Source organism: Pygocentrus nattereri, chromosome 29 (genome assembly GCF_015220715.1).
Source record: "Pygocentrus nattereri isolate fPygNat1 chromosome 29, fPygNat1.pri, whole genome shotgun sequence".
NCBI classification, from domain to species: domain Eukaryota; kingdom Metazoa; phylum Chordata; class Actinopteri; order Characiformes; family Serrasalmidae; genus Pygocentrus; species Pygocentrus nattereri.
Window position 1 is genome coordinate 14,144,813 of NC_051239.1, and position 19,254 is coordinate 14,164,066.

Genomic DNA, 19,254 nt, shown 5'->3' on the forward strand with positions numbered 1-19,254 from the left:
TGCACCCACACCAGGCTGCGCTGTTAAAGCAAAGAACAGCGAAGAAGCAAGCATGCCCCTTTCATGCTTCAGTTGGCCAAAAATCCATACTTAGGGCTGGTCACCAGACTTCAACTTCAGGGGGCAGGCCTGGTTTGATTAAAGACTTGCAGGAGTCTATTTACTCCTTATGGCAGTCAAGGAAGTGTGGACGCTGTTTACACTTGAGTAGGGGCAGCTCTTTTTTTCAAACTGAGAGATACATGTGACTTCTTGCAGGCTGGAGTTAGATGGTGTGCAGGGCAGCTGAGGGAAGTAATAGCTACAGAATCAACTTGGAAACGAATGAAGCTTCAGTCTCACTGAGGTAGGGCGGAATTTTTAATGTTCATGTAGGTGATTTGTGAAGAATAATGAGAAGCGAAAACAAAACTTTTTTAACTACATTTCTTAAGTTTCAAATATCCTTTCCAGTCATGTCTGATGCGTATGTTTACCCAGAGAGTCAGTAAAACTGATTTTTGCCACAGGCCGCACTGAATGTTGTAATATGCCTACTGTTACATTTATAGTGCCATTTTGGAGATGAAATCACAAGATTAAACTTGTGGAAAGCAGCGTATGTCATTTAGTTCGCTCCAAATGATATCATTTTCTTAACTCAATGATAATCAGAACGAGTTCTAATCAAAGTGCATGGGAAATGTTACGCTCTGCCTGCAGGCTGATTTGTTTTGCATGGCAGTGCCATAAAAGATCATACGGTACTACAGGCAGGACTTTGCTCTCTCGAGTTCATTTGCAAATGCTCTGTTCTGCGCACTTGCTGTTTTGCAGGCTGTTATGTGTTACACTAGTGTACAAAAGTTCAAAAACTAGTCATATTAATAGATGCTGTTATTTCATTCACTTATAACCTATACCATGTAGATTGGAATACTATAGCTCATTTCAGGATTTATTAGGAACACCAAAAAGACATTAAATGGCAAATAATATACTATTTATATATTTTTTATCATTCATAATAATTTCTTGATAAGTCATCCGCCAGGGATTTAGAACACCATGTTTTAAATATGAGCCATTCTAGATGTTAAAGCAGACGCTCACAGACTTGCCGAAGTTCTGCATAATTTAATAGTTCAGATGTAAACAAACTCATTAAGAGTGGTTTGATGTGAAATGCTGCAGTCTAGAGAAAATAACCCAGTCAGGATTGTTCACAACAGCGGTGGACAAGACATCCAAAGTATTTTAAGCTTCTAAAAGCACCCTCACAGAAAGTTATTACATGAAATAGTTACATATATGTTGCCAAGATTTTGGGTGAAAATATATTTTTTCCCTCTATTCATGGTGCAGAGGTGTGTTGTATTGCAAAATAGTCTCCAAAGAAAATATATTTATACAGATTTACCACTATTTAACAGTCATTAACATAACATAAACTCTGAACACACATGTAGGATCGCTGGTTGTTTGGGATAGTAAATACGATGGACATATTTAGGTAATGGACATACTGACCTATGGTTCCCATCACCACCACTGTAAAGTAATCTGTGTTGGTTCTGCTCTAAACCACTCTGAATGACTTTGTTTACATCTTAGCCATATATATTATCACTTCAATTTTAGTATGTCCTCATCCTCAATGTTATACAGCTTTCTCAGCCATTATGGAATCATCCACAGCTCTGAATTCTGGGAAGTTTCATAGTAGTACCACCATAATAGAATCATTTCATATGTTTATCTGCACTATTTTATTTCCATTTTATTTAAAACAGTGATCCCAGGCAAAACCTTATAAAGATAGTGACCTTTCACTAGTAAGCAGTCTACTCCTAATTACCTTTTCCAATTAGAAAAAAAAAAAATCAAGACTAATTGCCAAAATTACCCTTTTTATATTATATTACCTGCTTAGCTGACTCAATCTGAGCATGGTCTATTACAGTAGTGCAATTCTCTTTTACTGTATTCAGATTCTAAGTAAGCTGAGGGGAGAATATCTTTTCATGTGACAACAATGACATGAAATACTAGAACTATAGTTGGGCAAAGACCCCAAAACTGGTGGTTCCAATTGAATGTAATCATGTTTGTCCTAACAAAAAACACTCCCAATGATCATGTACACAACATGGGCCATTTACCATGTGCTCCCGCTCTCTACACCCCACCCCACTGCCCGCCCATTCCCGCGAAGACTCCTTTGCCCTTACTTGTCCAGTGTTGACGCAGGGAGAGCTGTTGCCCCATATGGGAACACCCACTGTGGACAAAGAGATTACAGATGACATCAGCTTCCTTTACCTGGAACACGTTAGAGCTATTGCAAATGTGTGGACGAGTGGAAAGCATAGTGAATGAAAAGACCTGTCTGAAGGAGTATAAGTGTTTGTTTCTATCACCTTGACTGCTCGAACTCTGAGATCTACCGGCTCCTACCTGAGCAAGATTGGTTCCCGTCACTCGTGAAGGTAACGTGATACTCTGTAACTTTTTCTCAAGAACAATAAAGAACTTGAGATGTTGCGATGTTGCCAAGAATTGCCGCAGCTTAAGTGAATGCCCAGGTGTGGTTAGATTTGTGAAGCCGGGGTTGGTTTCTTGGTCTGGGTCAGGTTTTCACCTGGGGGGCTGCACTGCAGAGAAACACTAGATCGCTCACCTGAAACTGGGAGCATGAGAAAAAAAGAAGCTTCAGGTGAGCTGAAGGCATAGTGATTTTGAAGTTATGTCTTCAGACTGCTATGAGTGTCTGCATGCTGTCATGGTCTGTTCAACATGAATTGGCAGTCATCGCTCTGAACTGAGTGGAACAACGTCTAGGGAAACTTGCTTTGTGCTTCGGGCTAAACAGTGAATCAGGCGCCCATAAATTAGATGTTAACCCTTGTACTTAGACAGGAAACACCCCTCCATTTATGTCATTTCCAACATTTACAGTGTGTTTCATTTTCCTTCTGAGCCTTATGCAGTTCCTCGCTGAGTTTTGTCGGTTTGAAAGTTTGCCCTGCTTTCTCGAGACCCTTCTTTGCTCATTTTCATACACTCCTCACTGAAGAATCTAGTTCAGTCTAAAGCTGAAAAAGTTTTTTGTGTTGTAGGCTGCTTTGTGAGATGCAACATGAACCAGAGAGTTGAAAGGTAATGAAAAGGCCTATTGTATCAGCCGCTCCGTATGCCAATGAGCAACTGTGAGTTACAGAGAATCACCAAGTTGCCAGCTGGTGACTTGTTGGCTTGCCAGCATCTTCCCCATGTTTCTGAAACAAAGGGGAGCACCATGGGATATATAGATACTGTGCACTGCTATTTATTCATGAAAACTGTTTTCTCTGGAATTGGTTAAAATGAAAAATGGATAGTGATGAAATGCAGTGGCACACGAATTACAGCTAGGTGGTTAATTTGAACTATAAATATAAAAACTCAGTCAAAACATGAGGAAAAAACCCACCCCTGCAATAATGCTAATTTCTGCTAGCATCCCTATGGGATTCAGGTATGTTGTTAGTGCCAAGCTAACTTCTAAAACACATTCTGTGCTGTACTTGAAGCTTGTGACAGATCCCAATGATTACCCCGCCACTCGTATTCAATTGGAAATCAAAATGCAATGGTTCATTTCTGTGTCATTTCATCATAATGCCGATAGGCAAACACTCTAGGACTTCTCTTTATCTCCTGCTGCCCTAACCAACACTAACAGTGCTTACTTAGCTATATTTACCTAAATACCATGAACCAAAACAATTCCTACTTTCCACTTGAATTCCTACTTTCCACTTTGAAGAATATTGTTTCCATCCAGAATTTAACAGGAATAGTACTGTGATGCTTGCAGAGTTTAAAAGGAAACTCTATCATTTTTTTCTAAATTATGCATTTGTAAAACGCATAATTTAATTGTTAACTTGTCCACAAAATCATTCAGAGTGGTCTGATCTGAGGTTCTTTGTTTTAGAGACTTAAGAGTCAAAATTGTTCACAGTGTTTGTTATAGGAACCAGACATCAAAGGAGTTTATAGCCTCTAAAAACTCCTTCCCAGAAAGCTTTTACTTGAAATGGCGATGAATACACTGCCTGAGACATTGTTTTGCAATAGGTTTGTGACAAAGTTTTGGTCTAAAATGTAGTTTAATCAGTGCAATTTAATCCATTGATGGTGAGGAGAAACATGAAGAGTTTTCATGCGCAGAGAATTTCCACTATTATCCATCATAAATGCTAGTTAAAAGCTCAGTAGACACATGTAGGTTCACCGTTGATTTTGGAAAGTAAATAAAATGGCTGTGTATGTGTGTAGACATCGGGACCCCTGGTTCCTATCACTACCAATGTCTATAAGTTTCTCTCCAAATAAACCATTTCTCATCAAACCAACCACTGAATTATACATAAATTTTGGAAAATTGATGAAATTAACTTTTAAATACAAGCATAATTCTGTTGAATAAAAAAAGAACTAGATATTAGACTTGTATTGTTCAGTTCATAGAAATCAATAGCCTTCTCTGAAGGTCTAAGAGGCCCATAGGGTTCGCCATCTGTTAAAAAGGGGACAAAATGTACTTGTGTGGCCGTCAATATACTTTGGCCGAGTCCCCAGGTATAGCCTAAGTGTGGGAAACACTAAAACTCAGTTGTATCTTTCCTAATATGCAGGCAGTGTGTAGAATAAAGGGCATGCAGTTTGAACGTGGCTTTGTTCTCAAGCTTTTTAAGTAATCTCTTATCTTGCCTGGCCATACGTACGCCAGTGTAGATTTGCTGAATGATAATGGCTTCAAATGGTGGATAAGTAGTCCATGCTTCAGCTCTAAGAGCATTTGGGCTAAAGCAATGCAATGTGGAAGAAGCAACGGCCATCTAACCTTGTTTATACAAGAGAAGTGTGAATAATGTAGGCTATGCTAATATTTTAGCAAACACTGCATAAAAGAGCATTAGAAAAATCTTAAGACCTCTTTCATAACCAGCACATCTAGCTTATCTGTCATTATTCCACCATATTTTGTTCTCACTGCTGGTAATTTAAGAGAGGGAGGCTATTTTTCTCACTAATGGGATGAACACTGTAGAAGATGAGTGCATTTCTTTTTTCCCAATCTGCATTATGCATTTGTACATTCTACATTCTACGCACCTGCACACCGCCTAGATATGAATACTAATATTTTGCTGCTTTTAAGGCATCTCAAATCCAGTTGGCTCAAAATAAAAGGTTAGAATTAGCATAATTTGTCACAATTCTTTAGTTTATATTGATCTGGGAGTCTCTTTGTCCAGTTTTCAGCGCAGAATGATAAGATCCACATCACTGCTTCTGTAAAAGTGGTAAAAATATCATGATAGTTAAAAACTTTTTCACAAGATGCGATAAATACTGATGCATCCACAAAATGCTTAGAAAAATCAACTGGGATGACAATATCATATCATCATATTGCCCAACCCATATACAGAATATTTACTGTTCAAAATAATTGTGACTTTTGTGTGGTTTTGTGTCGCAACATCTATGATTCTTTTGTACATGACTACTGTCCAGTCTCTGTTTATTCCTTAGAATTAAACAGGCTCTTATTGATACTGTGCTTGTAAGACTGACACAGTCAAATGCAAAAGTTTGTACACCCCTGGTAAAATGTCATGTTTTGTCAATTTTTTGAAGTGGAAATAAGTTAACACATCTTTGATAGAGAAAACTTAAACTGAGCTTTTTTCTCTTTTAATGATCCATTTATATTTATTTGCTAAGGTTAACACATCGGAATAAACACTAAATAGAAAAGGGTGCCATAACTTTTGCATGTTATGTTTTATTTTTTCCCCCATATGTTAAATTCAGCAAATAAACAGCAAGTGCACAGAAGTGTGTTCTCAGTAGAGAATGTGTTAACATACTTTCGCTTAGAACATCAAGACATTCGAACAGGGGTGCCCAAACTTTTGCACACGACTGTATATGTAAATGGCCCCTGTTCTGATTGGCTTTCCTGTACTGTGCTTCATTGAAAAAGATGTCCTGACTGATTAAACACTCCGTATAACTTTAACCTGGGCTGGACTGCACTGCTTTGTGTATATGTAAATATGTTGGTTTTTGTGACATCACAAAAACAGTTCATTCAAAACAGACAGGTTTTGGACTGTAGCTTCTATATATGGACGGTGTGGAGTGAATGGTAGGCTTTGAAAACTTATAATACATTAAACTAAAAAAAGCAAGAAAGTTCAGTTGTCCACAAAATGGGCCCTTTAAACTCCGAGTGCAGGCAAAACTGTTACTCTCCAAAATACGGGCTCAGAAGTGGTGCAGGGCTTCGCAGTATCTGCACAGGGATACGGAATTAAAGGCAAACGTTTGCATGCTAACTCCTGTATCTGTCAGCAGTCCATTCAGTGTGGCGCACAAAAGCTTTTGTCTCCCTTTTAGAAGCAGGTTTAGAGGGGAGCCAGGTGGGGGTAAGAGTCAAACAGGGATCTTTCTGATTCACTATACTTAATACCCTCCCCTCCAAACTGAATGCGCATGTGGTTTAAAAACCACCGCAAGTTTGATTTCCACTTTTCATTTCACACTTGCTACAGAAAAGAAAGGATGTTCGATGCCCTTCTGATGTAATTCAATAAAGATTAGATTTGAGCTTTCATTGGTTTGGGTTCAAATCATTCTCTTTTTAATGCTGTACAAAATATCTTCTGTTTTTGCCTGTTTAGTAGTAGTGCTATTAGAAAAGCTTAAGCATATCTTTATTAGTATAAGCATTTTACAGTCAAAATTGCAAGAAGATATTTGTTTTTTAGTGTCGGAAAAAAGCAGAAGATTGCGCAGAAGCCTCAACAACTAAATATAACTTCAAAATATTTAGTAGTGTGTACATACTTCGTCTTTATTACAGCTTCCATTCTTTTCAAGAGACTTGCTTTTAGTTTTTCCAAGAAATCTGCAGGTTGGTTGCATTTCTGCTTCTCACAATCCAAATAGTCCCAAACGGGTTCAGTGATGTTGAGGTCTGGACTCTGTGTTTTATTTATGTTCTTCCTTTTCTCACTAACAGCTTTGTTTACAGCTACACATCCTTTCAGACTCAGTTTACTCGCAGAGGAAGGATGGACAGAAACACCTGTGGGGTTTTTCAGATCAGAGCTCCAGAGTGGAGCTTGATTGTTTTTTGCTTTAAGTTGTTTATCTGATGTCGGTTTTGGTGGTCTACCCGGTCTTGCATGGTTCTTAGGAGTCTCATTTTCTCTATATATTTTAAGGATTTTTGAACTTCAGTTTTGGAAGCTTCACTTTCACTTATTTTCCTTCGACATTCCTCTTCCATTCCTAATCCATTCCTGCAAATGGATTATTTTACACACACACACACATACACACACACACACACACACACACACACACACACACACACACACACACACACACATATATATATATATATATATATATATATATATATATATATTATATCCAGGATGTACAGCTGACAGTTTTCAGTGGTTTGAGCTCAAACCATAATTTCTTTTTGTGCAATTAAGTCTTCTGCTACTATTCACTGTTCAACAGATCAAGTATGCTTTTTAAACACGCTATGTTTATATGCAATATATATCTATATCCAATATGAATTCGCTTACCATTTTCAATGGTTTGGGTTCAAATCAGAGTTTCTTTTCTGCACTATGCAAATAACTCTTCTGCTATTGACTGGTCAGTAGACCAGTGAGTGTGCTCTTAGAACAGACTGTGCTTATATGCAGTATATATCCAGCATAATTAATCTGCTGAGGAATGCTCTGAACCACCACTGAGACTTTTTTCTTTTTTAATCGCTGTAATATTAGCACAGAAATTCATATCCTGTTTTCTGCCCAGAAGGGGAATCAGTGGGTTTCACACCACACATATTTGTCATGCTTTTACAGTGAAGGCCCCACACTGTGAAGGAAGGGGGGGATGGGACTTTTAGGTGGTTTCCCCCTGCGCTGTCCTGCTACATGTTACCTGCAGCCAGGTGTTGTGTTTGCCAACATGTCTAGTCGTGTGGTCCTCAGGCCCAAACATGTCACAGCTTTACCTAGCAGCTTCTCAGAAAAAACACACTCCTATTGTTCAGGCGCTAGCAGGCGGTTGTCTAAGCCACAACCCCTAAGCCATAAGTCACTCACAGTTTTGTCAGTTTAGAGAGCAGGGTGATGTGTGACTGAGGCGTGTTAGCTGTGGAAACAAGCCTAGTGCTGGGTTCTGTTGTACTTTTGCAGATGTGTAAATGATGATTTCAATGCTAAGATGTTACCAATACATTCACTGGTAATGCTGAATGATCTGGGGAAAATATCTACTTGCAATTTGTTTGACCAATATTATGACTGTGACTTTAATGCAGTTTTAAGTACACCTGCATTGTTTCTACACTCATTGTCCATTTTATCAGTTCATATAGGGTAGTGTGATCACACACAGCTGTGTTACTGTTTTAAACAGACCAGAAACTGTTTAAAGCACCAGAGAATGACTAACACAACCAATAGACCACAAACAACCAATAACCAATAGAGTGTCTAATGCCTTTTGTGCACATAGTGGTGGCCCTGTGGGGGTTCTGACCATTGATGTACAATAGTGGGGACACCTGGCTGGTCTATTTAAATAGATACATCTGACAATTACATGTAAATCCATGTCAGAAAGCTAACAGTGATGTGAAAAAAATATTTGCCTCCTCCCAATTTCTTCTATTTTTGCATATTTGTCATGCCTGAATGTTGCAGATCATCAAACTGCTTTAATATTAGGCAAAGATAACCCAGGTATACACAAAATGTTGTTTTTAAATGGTGATTTAATTTATTGAATGAAAAATGCTGTTCAGCCCTACTTAGCTCTGTATGAAAAAGTAATTGCCCCCTCAGTTACTAAGTAAACCAGTTAACCCAGTTCAATTGACTGATGGGTTTCACTTTCACTATCCATACCCAAGCATGATTGCTGCCAGACATGTTGAATCTAAACATCATTTAAACAGAACCTCTTTGACAATGTGAACCAGGCTAGAAGATCTCAACAAGCAACGCATGATGCCACATTTTACAGAGATCAAATACAGATGCAAAACAAAGTCAATGAAATCTACCAGCCTGGAAAGGGTTTCAAAGCCATTGCTTATGCTTTGGAAGTCCAGAAAAGTAAGTAAGAGCCGTTATCCACAAATGGTGAAAACTTGGAGCAACTATGAACCTTCCCAGGAATTGGGGGCCTTCCAAAATTTCACCAGTAGCGGACTGACTACTCAGCCAGGGGGTCACAAAAAAATCTGCAGAAAAAAGAACTGCAAGCCTCACTTGCCTCAGTAAAGATCAGTGTATGCTATTCCACAAGAATAAAGACACTGGGCAAAAACGGCATCCATGGGAGATTTGCAAGGCAGAAACCATGACTGACATCTAAAAAACATCTAGATAACACCCAAGACTTTTGGGATAATATTCTGTGGACCGATGAGTCAAAGGTTGAACTTTTTAGAAGACATGGGACCTGTTACAAAACTACATTCCACCATCAGAACATCATACCAATAGTCAAACATGGTGGTGGTAGTGTGAGGGTCTGGGGCTACTTTGCTTCTGCAGGACAACATGTCGTAATTAATGGAACCATGAATTCTGCTCTCTATCAGAAAATCCTGAAGGAGAATGTCCACCCATCAGTTTATGACCTAAATTTTAAGCGCAGTTGGATTATGTAGCAGGACAATGTTTAGAAGCACACAAGCAAGTCCACCTCTGAATGGCTCAAAATAAACAAAATGAATGTTTTAAAGTGGCCGAGTCAAAGTCCTGACTTGAATCCCATTGAGATGCTGTGGCAAGACTTTACACTGTAGCTGAATTAAAACAATTCTGCAAAGTGGGGTGTGCCAAAATTCCTTCATAGCGATGTTTGATTGTTTGATTGTTGCTACTTTAAGGGGGCAAATACCTTTTCACATGGGTGGTATAGGTTTTGAATATTAAATGATCATTTAAAAGCTGCATTTTCTGTTTGCTCGTGTTGTCTTTATCTTTTTCACAGCACTGTACGTACATTCTTTACACACTGTGAAAAATGTAAAAGAGCCCAAAGATGGTTGCTGATGTTCAGATTGGCTAGTCAGTCATAAAGAATTCAATGAAAATATCCCATAAAGACAGGAATACACACTAGAGTGTGTGTGTGTGAGAGAGAGACAGAGTGGGTGAGGGGGTTGGAGGAGGGGTGTTGAGTGTGTTGGCTCTTTTTTTATTCCTTTCTCTGAAGACTGAAGACCTCAAACAGAAAAGGAGAGAGGGGTTTCATTAAATTGTCAAGCACTCAGACGTCTTTCAAATTTAGGCCTCCTCTCGTGGAGCTCTGTGCTCACTCTCTAATTTTTTCTGCAGAATGAATAAGACATTCCTTGAAAGACCGAGTGCCAAGTGTGCTATTTGAGGAAGACACAATGTTACACTGATATACTCTTATATGAGCCAGAAGGTACAATAGTGGGTCAGATCCACCAACGCTGACTAGACCATGCCTGAACGCTGTTATTAAGTTTCTGAATAATTAGAACCTTTGTATATATGCAAAACAGACATGGACTAAACATTTGGGAATAGAGGACAAAAAGTAGGACAGAAGATCACAGCTTGATATCCACATATAAGAAAAAGTATCATATAAAAGCTAGAAGGGCCTAGAGTGTCTTAATTTTCACAGAATGTTTTTTTAGTTTTTTAGACCAATCTTTCCAACCATCTTTCAAAATGTTGACATTATTCAGTTGCTGAGATGTAACCAGTCATTCAGAGTGGTTTGATGTGAAATGGTTCACTGTAGAGAAACTCAGATTTCTTTACAGTGGTGGTGATAGTAGCCAAAATATCAATATCTACTGCACAAATGTATTTACTACATGCTTTGATGTATGGTTTCCATCACCACCTCTGAAAACAATTTACTAGAATGTAGAATTTCACTTTGTTTGTCTTAACCAATGAATGATGACCATTTTTTCTTAATTGTTTGATTCCATTTTAATGTTTATGTGTAATGTTAATAATAGTAAACTAATGGTAAATCCAAAACTTTATCTCAAAATTATTGTAAAACAACATCTCAGGCACCAGACAGTGTATTTGTAACCATTTCATCTAGCTGATTTGTGTGACGTAGCTTTAGGAGGCATTAAACTCTTCAGATGTCTGGTTCCTATCACCACCACTGTGAACAATTCCGACTCTAGGACGGAGCATTTCACACCAAACCGCTCTGGATGACTTTTTTAACCATTTGATTGTGCAGAAAGTTTGAAAAATAGGTGCATGTTCACTTCAAGGCATGATAACAGTATTTTAAAAACGTTTGTTTGTGTATTATGTGTAACTTCAGTATTAGTGCTGAATTCAAAGCAGGCCGTTATTATATTATGTATATTATGTTTTATTAGCATAATTCGTCATTATAAACCTCTGAATGTACATTTGCATTACATTTTAGCACTGCTGAGAGTAAATGTATGTTCTGTTCTTTTAACTTTGATACATGCTTTTAGGTGGACATTAGGCTTGAAATGCCTTCAAGACAAGTTGAGGCCTAATCACATGCTAACTCATGGATATTTTGGATTCACTGCAAAAAAGTTATCTTAGCAATGAAACACTGCTAAGTCTAGTTACTGAATATTATATTTATTATGAGATTGCTATAAGAAGTAAGGCTCTAAGGCTTATTAAATGTAACTTATTCCTTGACCTTCTTTACTTGTTTTAAGTGATTTTATTGTATAAAAATGTCATTCCAGATACTTGTTTCACACATTATTTTTGTAATACACAAAATGATCTGCACTATTTCTTGATGATCTGCCAGTAGACCAAGACACTTTCACCACATAAAATGACTTAAAACAATTCAAAATGAATAGAAATGTTGGACAATTTTATAATTCTCTTTCAACCACCTCATAGAAATATGTATTAGTTATATTGACTAAACGTAAGATGTTTTCACTTGTGAAGATATGCTTTTTTGTAGTATTGTTCTTGAAAGTCTATATTACGCATTCCTTTCAAGTCTCTAAACTGTAGTCATTTGTACTGTGCCTTCAGGTGCCTTCTCGCTCCAGCTTGTTTCGGCTTTGACCACCTGCCTGGGGGGCCAAGCAGCAGAGGATCCAGCCTTTTAGATGTCCATACACTATTACCATCATCAGTCCAGTCTCCACCCAGACATTCTGCCACCCCCAGATGCTTAACTACAGAGCATGACTCCTGGCTCCCTCAGAATGTCTGCTGAACGTCTGCTGAACTTTCAGTCTCACTCAGACTAAAGCACCAAACCCTACTGTTTTGGTTCCCTTCACCCAAAGTGCAACATTTTGTGGAGATACTAAGTTGAGGACTTGCTAATGCCAGCTTGTATGACTTTGAGCCCTATACATCCTCTCTAAAACATCCTACTCTATGGTAAAGGAAAGCAAAATGGATACAGTGTCTCTAAATGCATCTCTTCGTTCTGGAGGTCACAGTGTGGGCACAGACTCTCCAAATCTGTCCATGAAATCCTGGGGCTTCACAAATGACACAGACTCCGTCAAGAGCCGACACTGGAACTTCTTCCTGGCTGCTAACTTCATTGACGTTGGTAAGTCAGGATGTCTAAGAGATCAATGTCAAAAAGCAGTTGCAGGCCAAAGTTCTGCAGTGATGCATGTTAGATAGAGGAGAACTTTATTGAGAAGACAGTTAAAGGTCATGTCATTTTGTTATCATAGTTGTAGTTCACCTGAGAGATTCTGATCTTGGCCTGAATCTTATGATTAGTAATGCACTCTTAAAAGCAAAGATTCCTCAGAGGCTCTTGGCTTGGACATACCTTGATATCATGTGGTGTAAAGGTTCATCATACTCGCATTTTTCGCATGGTTTTTGGCTCCTGTCTTTGAGTGGCAACTGTTGTTTGTTCTTCAGGTTATCTTTTTATGTTTGTCATTTTCAGCTGTGTTGTGAAGGGAATGTGTATCCGTTTCATTGTCTGACATATTATTCTTTCACTTTGAGCTTGCAATAGGATTGAGATTTTATCAGTGCTTTTTTTTGTCTATGACTGTGTCTTGTGGTTTTCATGAAATATGAGATTTGACGTTGTGATCTCTGGGGATTCTGTAATATTATGTAAAAAAAGGTACACTGTCAAGGCATGTAGATACATCTGTTAGATACATCTGTTTGCTCAGTACAGGAAAACACCATTTAATTATTCCAATATGGGGCAGATTTACTAAAAGAGGCATTAATTACTGTCAGTCTACCTGAACACTGCACCGATGTGGGTGACCAGTAAAGTGGCTTATCTACTAAGAACTTCCATGTAGATGAACACAGACACAACTAAGACCATGGAAGTTGTGACATCACTCTATAGTCTATATCATGCCTATTTTAGAAGCTTTGGGTTGGACCTTTCTATGGCAAAAATGTATGAGATATCTGAAAAATCAACAATGCCACACCCTGAGGTACACAAAAAGCTCCTAAACCCAACACTTCTTGTTCTAGATACATTTTTCCTCTGAATGTCACTAAATGTTGCTTATCCAACTTTTCTTCTAAAATCAAGGGTAGTAACAGGGAGTTTGTCCCCCTTTTGCTTTAGTAACAGCATCTACTCATATGAGAAGGTTTTAAACTAGGTGTTGGGACATTGCTGTGAGGGTTTGAGTGCATTCAGCCACATTAGTGAGAACAGGTGCTGAGGTTGGATGTTTTCTGGATTACAAATGTCAAAAACTCAAATGTCAAATGTCAAAGGTATTGAATGGTACACACTACAGAGAACGAATGGAGCCCAAAGCTGGGAGCTTATGCCCCTCTAGCTGACGCTTGGCATTGGGTGACCCTTAGGCTCGTGCGTTGCTGCTCCAGAGCTCCATTCAATTGGCAATGCTTTTCAAAGGAGATTATACAAGCTGTGTCTATGCAACTGAACACCTGTATGAGTAATGAGTGCACCTAACCCTATTTCACTTATTAGAAGGGGTGTCTACATACTTTTAGACATATAGTATATATATATATTTGCCTGCCTTTTAAAGCCTGTGTGGTTACCAAAAATCAAAAAATGTCACCCCTCATAACATTTTAGTTATTATGAGCCATGGATACCCATATAGATAATGACCTACTGTCTGACATACATTAGGCTAACAACTGATAGCAGTACACAGTAGAGAGCAATTATTGTTAATGACTTGTTGATGTTCTTTTGGCAAACAGAAGCCAGCTGGACAGAACGTCTTGATTGGTTTCCTCAGTGGCTGCATAATGCAGTAATATGATAGTTATTGTGTTGTAGTGCTCTGTACAGATGCAGACCTGCAAGTTCTCTTCTGTCATCTTATAACATGTTCTTTCTAGCCTGAAATCACAAAGGCAATGTTTCTGTGATAGAGAGAATGAGTTATTGAGTATGCTACTTGTAGTCTTGGTAAACCAATTCCCTAAAGGGGGCATTCCAGGTAGAGTTTATATAGCATTTGTCATGTTATGCAGTTTTCTGTAGCACAATAATTACATCCCTGTGCCTCAGTGGTTTGACAGAATTCACGATTTTATATTGTTTGCACGTTTTCATTCATCAATGTTCTCTCACTACAATACCCAGAATGCATTACACAAATACATCAAACAGCCGTTAGGAATCCCTGTGGTGTCATCCATTCATGACTGCTAGCCTAGCCACTGGTTTATAGGCTATTAAATACAGCACAGCTAGCATCAGTGTAACTCTCACCCCACCGGTCAAATAAAATCATAAACAAAACCATGATTCTTTCTTTATTCAGCACAAAATGGATGTCACAGACCCTCTTAGCCAGAGAAAAGAAGGTATTTAGATTGCCAGACTGCTTCCTGGCAATCTTTAGCTTTGGGTTTGTTGTCCTCTTCATCTGACATGTGATTTAAGTCATTTAAGTAAACCATTCTCTCCATTGTAATGATGATTTAAAGGCAGGTCCTAAAATTATACAGCAGCAATAAGAAATTCAGCAGCCACGCCAAAGCAGTTGTAGTTTTTTAAAAGTACCTCGCACCTTCAGAAGAGAGTTTTGCTAGTCTGTAGACCATAAATTCTCACTCTAGAGATTACTGCTGCACACTCACAATTTGTCAATTGTGTCCCTTTAACAGATCATGCCGTTCTGGGTTGAGCCCTGGATGGTGCTAAAAGTTAAACATGAGAAGTCCGCTTTTTGTCGTATTCCAAATCTCAAGACATCTGAGCCAGGGTATATAATAGCCCATGATTACTTGGCTGAGTGTTTGAGAAGATCAAAAATGTGCCCTGTATGGGTGTTCTCAAGCACCGGTGCTGGTTATCTGTGCCTTAGGCTTCTTTGTGGTTTGAAGGTCCATGCCATCATTACCACGATAGGCCCAGTATTTACAGCAGGGATGTCAGACTCCAAGGCTAGAGGCCAACGCACTGCAGAATTTAGCATTTGACACTCTTCAAACGCTGATAAAAAGTTCTTTGAAGCAATGCTATAGAAGAACCACTTTTGGTTCCCTAAACCTCTTTTCACAGTAGCCGTTGCATGACTTTCAACCATGTTTTGGAGACGATCTCTCAATTTTTGCACTAAGCATTTTTTTCTTAAAGACTCAGGGAACCTAAACCTGTTTTCTTTCTTATTAGGTTTATCTTGTTCTTGCAGGCAAACAGTAAACATTTACTAAGTATACTTTTTGAATAGTGTTCCAGTGAATGTTCCAGTGACTAAATGATAAACAGTATTCATTTTGAATTAGGTGTGCGTAAGCATTCCCCCAGCCAATCCCAAGGCTGACTTCTCTTGACCCGCCCACACAAAGCAGTTTTAGAGCCTGAAAGTTAAAGCAGCTTTTAACCCAGCATAACCAAAAAAGCAAGCTAGAGCACATGTCTGAAGCTGCTTGTCAGCCATTCATTCATTTATCCAAACAGCAACATTGTTTGTTCATTTGTTCCTTCATTCATGTGTTGCTTCGTTTGTCCACTTATTTGTCCATCCGGCTGCATATCTGTTTGTCCCTTCCTTAGTCCATCCATTTGTTTGTTCATCCATCTGTCCATCTGCATATCTGTCTGTCCCTTCGTCTGTCCATTTGTTTGTTCATCCGTCTGTCCTTCTGCATATCCGTCTCTCCCATCCTTTGTCCATCCGTTTGTTTGTTCATCCGTCTGTCTGTCTGCATATCTGTCTCTCCCATCCTTTGTCCATCCGTTTGTTTGTTCATCCGTCTGTCCGTCTGCACATCTGTTCATCCATGACTTTTTTTAATTCAGTTACTGTCACATGAAAGCTGATAAAGATTTTAGTTCTCATGAGTAAGAATAAGTTTAGTGCTCATTAGCCACGCCCACACAGCTCTCGGATAGATCTGATCAGTGGTTTTTAAGCCGCAGTTTATCGTATTTATGTCTTATATTTTTTCGGTGAATCTTTGCTGGATGGTTTATATAATACATGAGTTAAAAGCATTTTTAAATATTTTACAAAGCAAAGATTTTAAATATTTTACTCAATGTTCCCTAGGGCTTTGGGTGTATAGTGGTGATGGAATATACACTGCTCAAAAAAATAAAGGGAACACTCAAATAACACATCCTAGATCTGAATGAATGAAATATTCTCATTGAATACTTTGTTCTGTACAAAGTTGAATGTGCTGACAATAAATGTATTAACCAGTGGAGGCATGGATTTAGAGTCACACACAAAATTAAAGTGGAAAAACACACGACAGGCTGATCCAGTATGATCTTAGGATGTAATGTCCTTAAAACAAGTCAAAATGAGGCTCAGTATTGTGTGTGGCCTCCACGTGCCTGTATGACCTCCCTAAAATGCCTGGGCATGCTCCTGATGAGGTGGCGGATGGTCTCCTGAGGGATCTCCTCCTAGACTTGGACTAAAGCATCCGCCAACTCCTGGACAGTCTGTGGTGCAACATGGCGTTGGTGGATGGAGTGAGACATGATGTCCCAGATGTGCTCAGTCGGATTCAGGTCTGGGGAACGGGCGGGCCAGTCCATAGCTTCAATGCCTTCATCTTGCAGGAACTAATGACACTCTCCACGGCGTCTCCAGACTCTGTCACGTCTGTCACATGTGCTCAGTGTGAACCTGCTTTCATGTGTGAAGAGCACAGGGCGCCAGTGGCGAATTTGCCAATCCTGGTGTTCTCTGGCAAATGCCAAGCGTCCTGCACGGTGTTGGGCTGTGAGCACAACCCCCATCTGTGGACGTCGGGCCCTCATACCATCCTCATGGAGTCGGTTTCTAACCGTTTGTGCAGATACATGCATGTTTGTGGCCTGCTGGAGGTCATTTTGCGGGGCTCTGGCAGTGCTCCTCCTGTTCCTCCTTGCACAAAGGCGGAGGTAGCGGTCCTGCTGCTGGGTCCTGCCTCCATGTCTCCTGGTGTACTGGCCCGTCTCCTGGTGTACTGGCCCATCTCCTGGTAGCGCCTCCAGCCTCTGGACACTACGCTGACAGACACAGCAAACCTTCTTGCCACAGCTTGCATTGATGTGCCATCCTGGATGAGCTGCACTACCTGAGCTACTTGTGTGGGTTGTAGAGTCCGTCTCCTGCTACCACGAGTGTGAAAGCACCACCAACATTCAAAAGTGACCAAAACATCAGCCAGCAGAAAGGTACTGAGAAGTGGTCTGTGGTCCCCACCTGCAGAACCACTCCTTTACTGAGTGTGTCTTGCTAATTGCCAATAATTTCCACCTGTTGTCTATTCCATTTGCACAACAGCAGTGAAATTGATTGTCAATCAGTGTTGCTTCCTAAGTGGAAGTTTGATTTCACAGAAGTTTGATTTACCTGGAGTTATATTGTGTTGTTTGTGTTCCCTTTATTTTTTTGAGCAGTGTATTTCATTGGAGGTGTGCATGATTTAGAAGTGGATTTTTTAAAAATAAAAGTATATCCGTTGTGTTTAAATGCAAATTTTTCATTGTGGCAATTGTACATGCTTTTTTGATCCCAAGAACGCTGCAGCTGTGCTGTCTGTTTTATCTTGGCAGTAGCTGTCTTTGTGGAGAAGTGTGAAGTGTTTTCACGGCAGGTGTTTCTCACCCCTCCCCTTTCACTCCTCACTGCTCGTTAGCAGCTCAACATAGCATTTCACATACAGAGTGTTAAAATATCAGTCAGTGTAAAAAACCTTTTTAAGCTAAGGCCTTTGTGAGGTGAATGCAATGTTAGAAGAGAGAAAGCGCTAATCTTTGCAGAGGTCTGGCCCTGAATTACTTACGTTTGACACACCTGCATTAGATAAACCAAGTCACATGACTAAAAACTTACTGCTTGGAAAACTGTGTCTGGAAAACGGAATGCAGGATCTATCAACTCTTGCGTTGCTATATGAGGGCTAAAGCAGAGAGCTAACAGCAGGTTTTACAGTGATCCTGCTGCGTTTGTGCTGTATTTCTGGGTTGTGGGATGCGTGATCTGATGTGTAAATCATTAACCCTTTGTTTATAATATGAAGGCTGAAAGCAGAGATGTAGTATGAAAGTAGCAAGTAGGTTTTGGGTGATTTTAGAGCTGGATTGCTGGCTGATGGATGGTCACAGGTGGATGTAATCACTTTGGATTGTGAGGGCAGAGACTGATGAGTGATCTGATGTGTGAAACTTGTGGCTGTTTTAACCCTGTATTGGAATATGAAGACCAAAAAGCAGGGCCATAATATCAGGATTGTAGGTGATTTTCCGAGTCAAATTACTCACTGATGCTGATGTCAAAGCTCGATGACATCATGCTAGCTAGTTTGGGCCGCGTCTGCTGAATGGTCTGTATTGCTATCATGTCTGTGGCTTAAACTGTTCTGAAGTTATGAAGGCTAGAAGTGACCTACCGTTTTGCAAATATTGGTTCTTGGGTTAACACACAAATCAGGGGTACTCATATCGGGACCTCACATCCAAATCTAGTTTCATTTTTATCATCACTGGTAGTTAACTATCAACTACTGTCATCACATTTGACAAGTAGAAAAAGGAAAGGAACCACTGTGATTTGAATATCTGTGGCATGAATGATGTATCTTTTATGGAATGTTCCTTTAGCTAAATGCAACAAGAACCCAGCTATTCAGACTGTGTTTGTTTTGGAGGGGCTAATATTGTAGGCAATATGACATTTTATGACATAATAGTCATACTGTA

General features: G+C 39.4%; 1 protein-coding gene across 2 annotated transcripts in view; it reads left to right on the forward strand.

Annotated features, from left to right (window-relative positions):
• The first annotated feature begins 167 nt into the window (after window positions 1–167).
• Window positions 168–19,254, forward strand: part of plch2a (phospholipase C, eta 2a) — a 212,657-nt gene continuing 193,570 nt past the window's right edge. Inside the window, exons 1-2 of one of the 2 annotated variants that reach the window (XM_037536165.1) lie at window positions 168–346; window positions 12,135–12,669. In XM_037536165.1, coding sequence (XP_037392062.1) covers window positions 12,489–12,669 — 181 coding nt within the window. In that variant the 5' untranslated portion in view covers window positions 168–346; window positions 12,135–12,488. Of the gene's footprint in view, window positions 347–2,355; window positions 2,469–12,134; window positions 12,670–19,254 lie in introns of those variants that run through there. The other variant, XM_037536166.1, reaches the window with a different exon arrangement.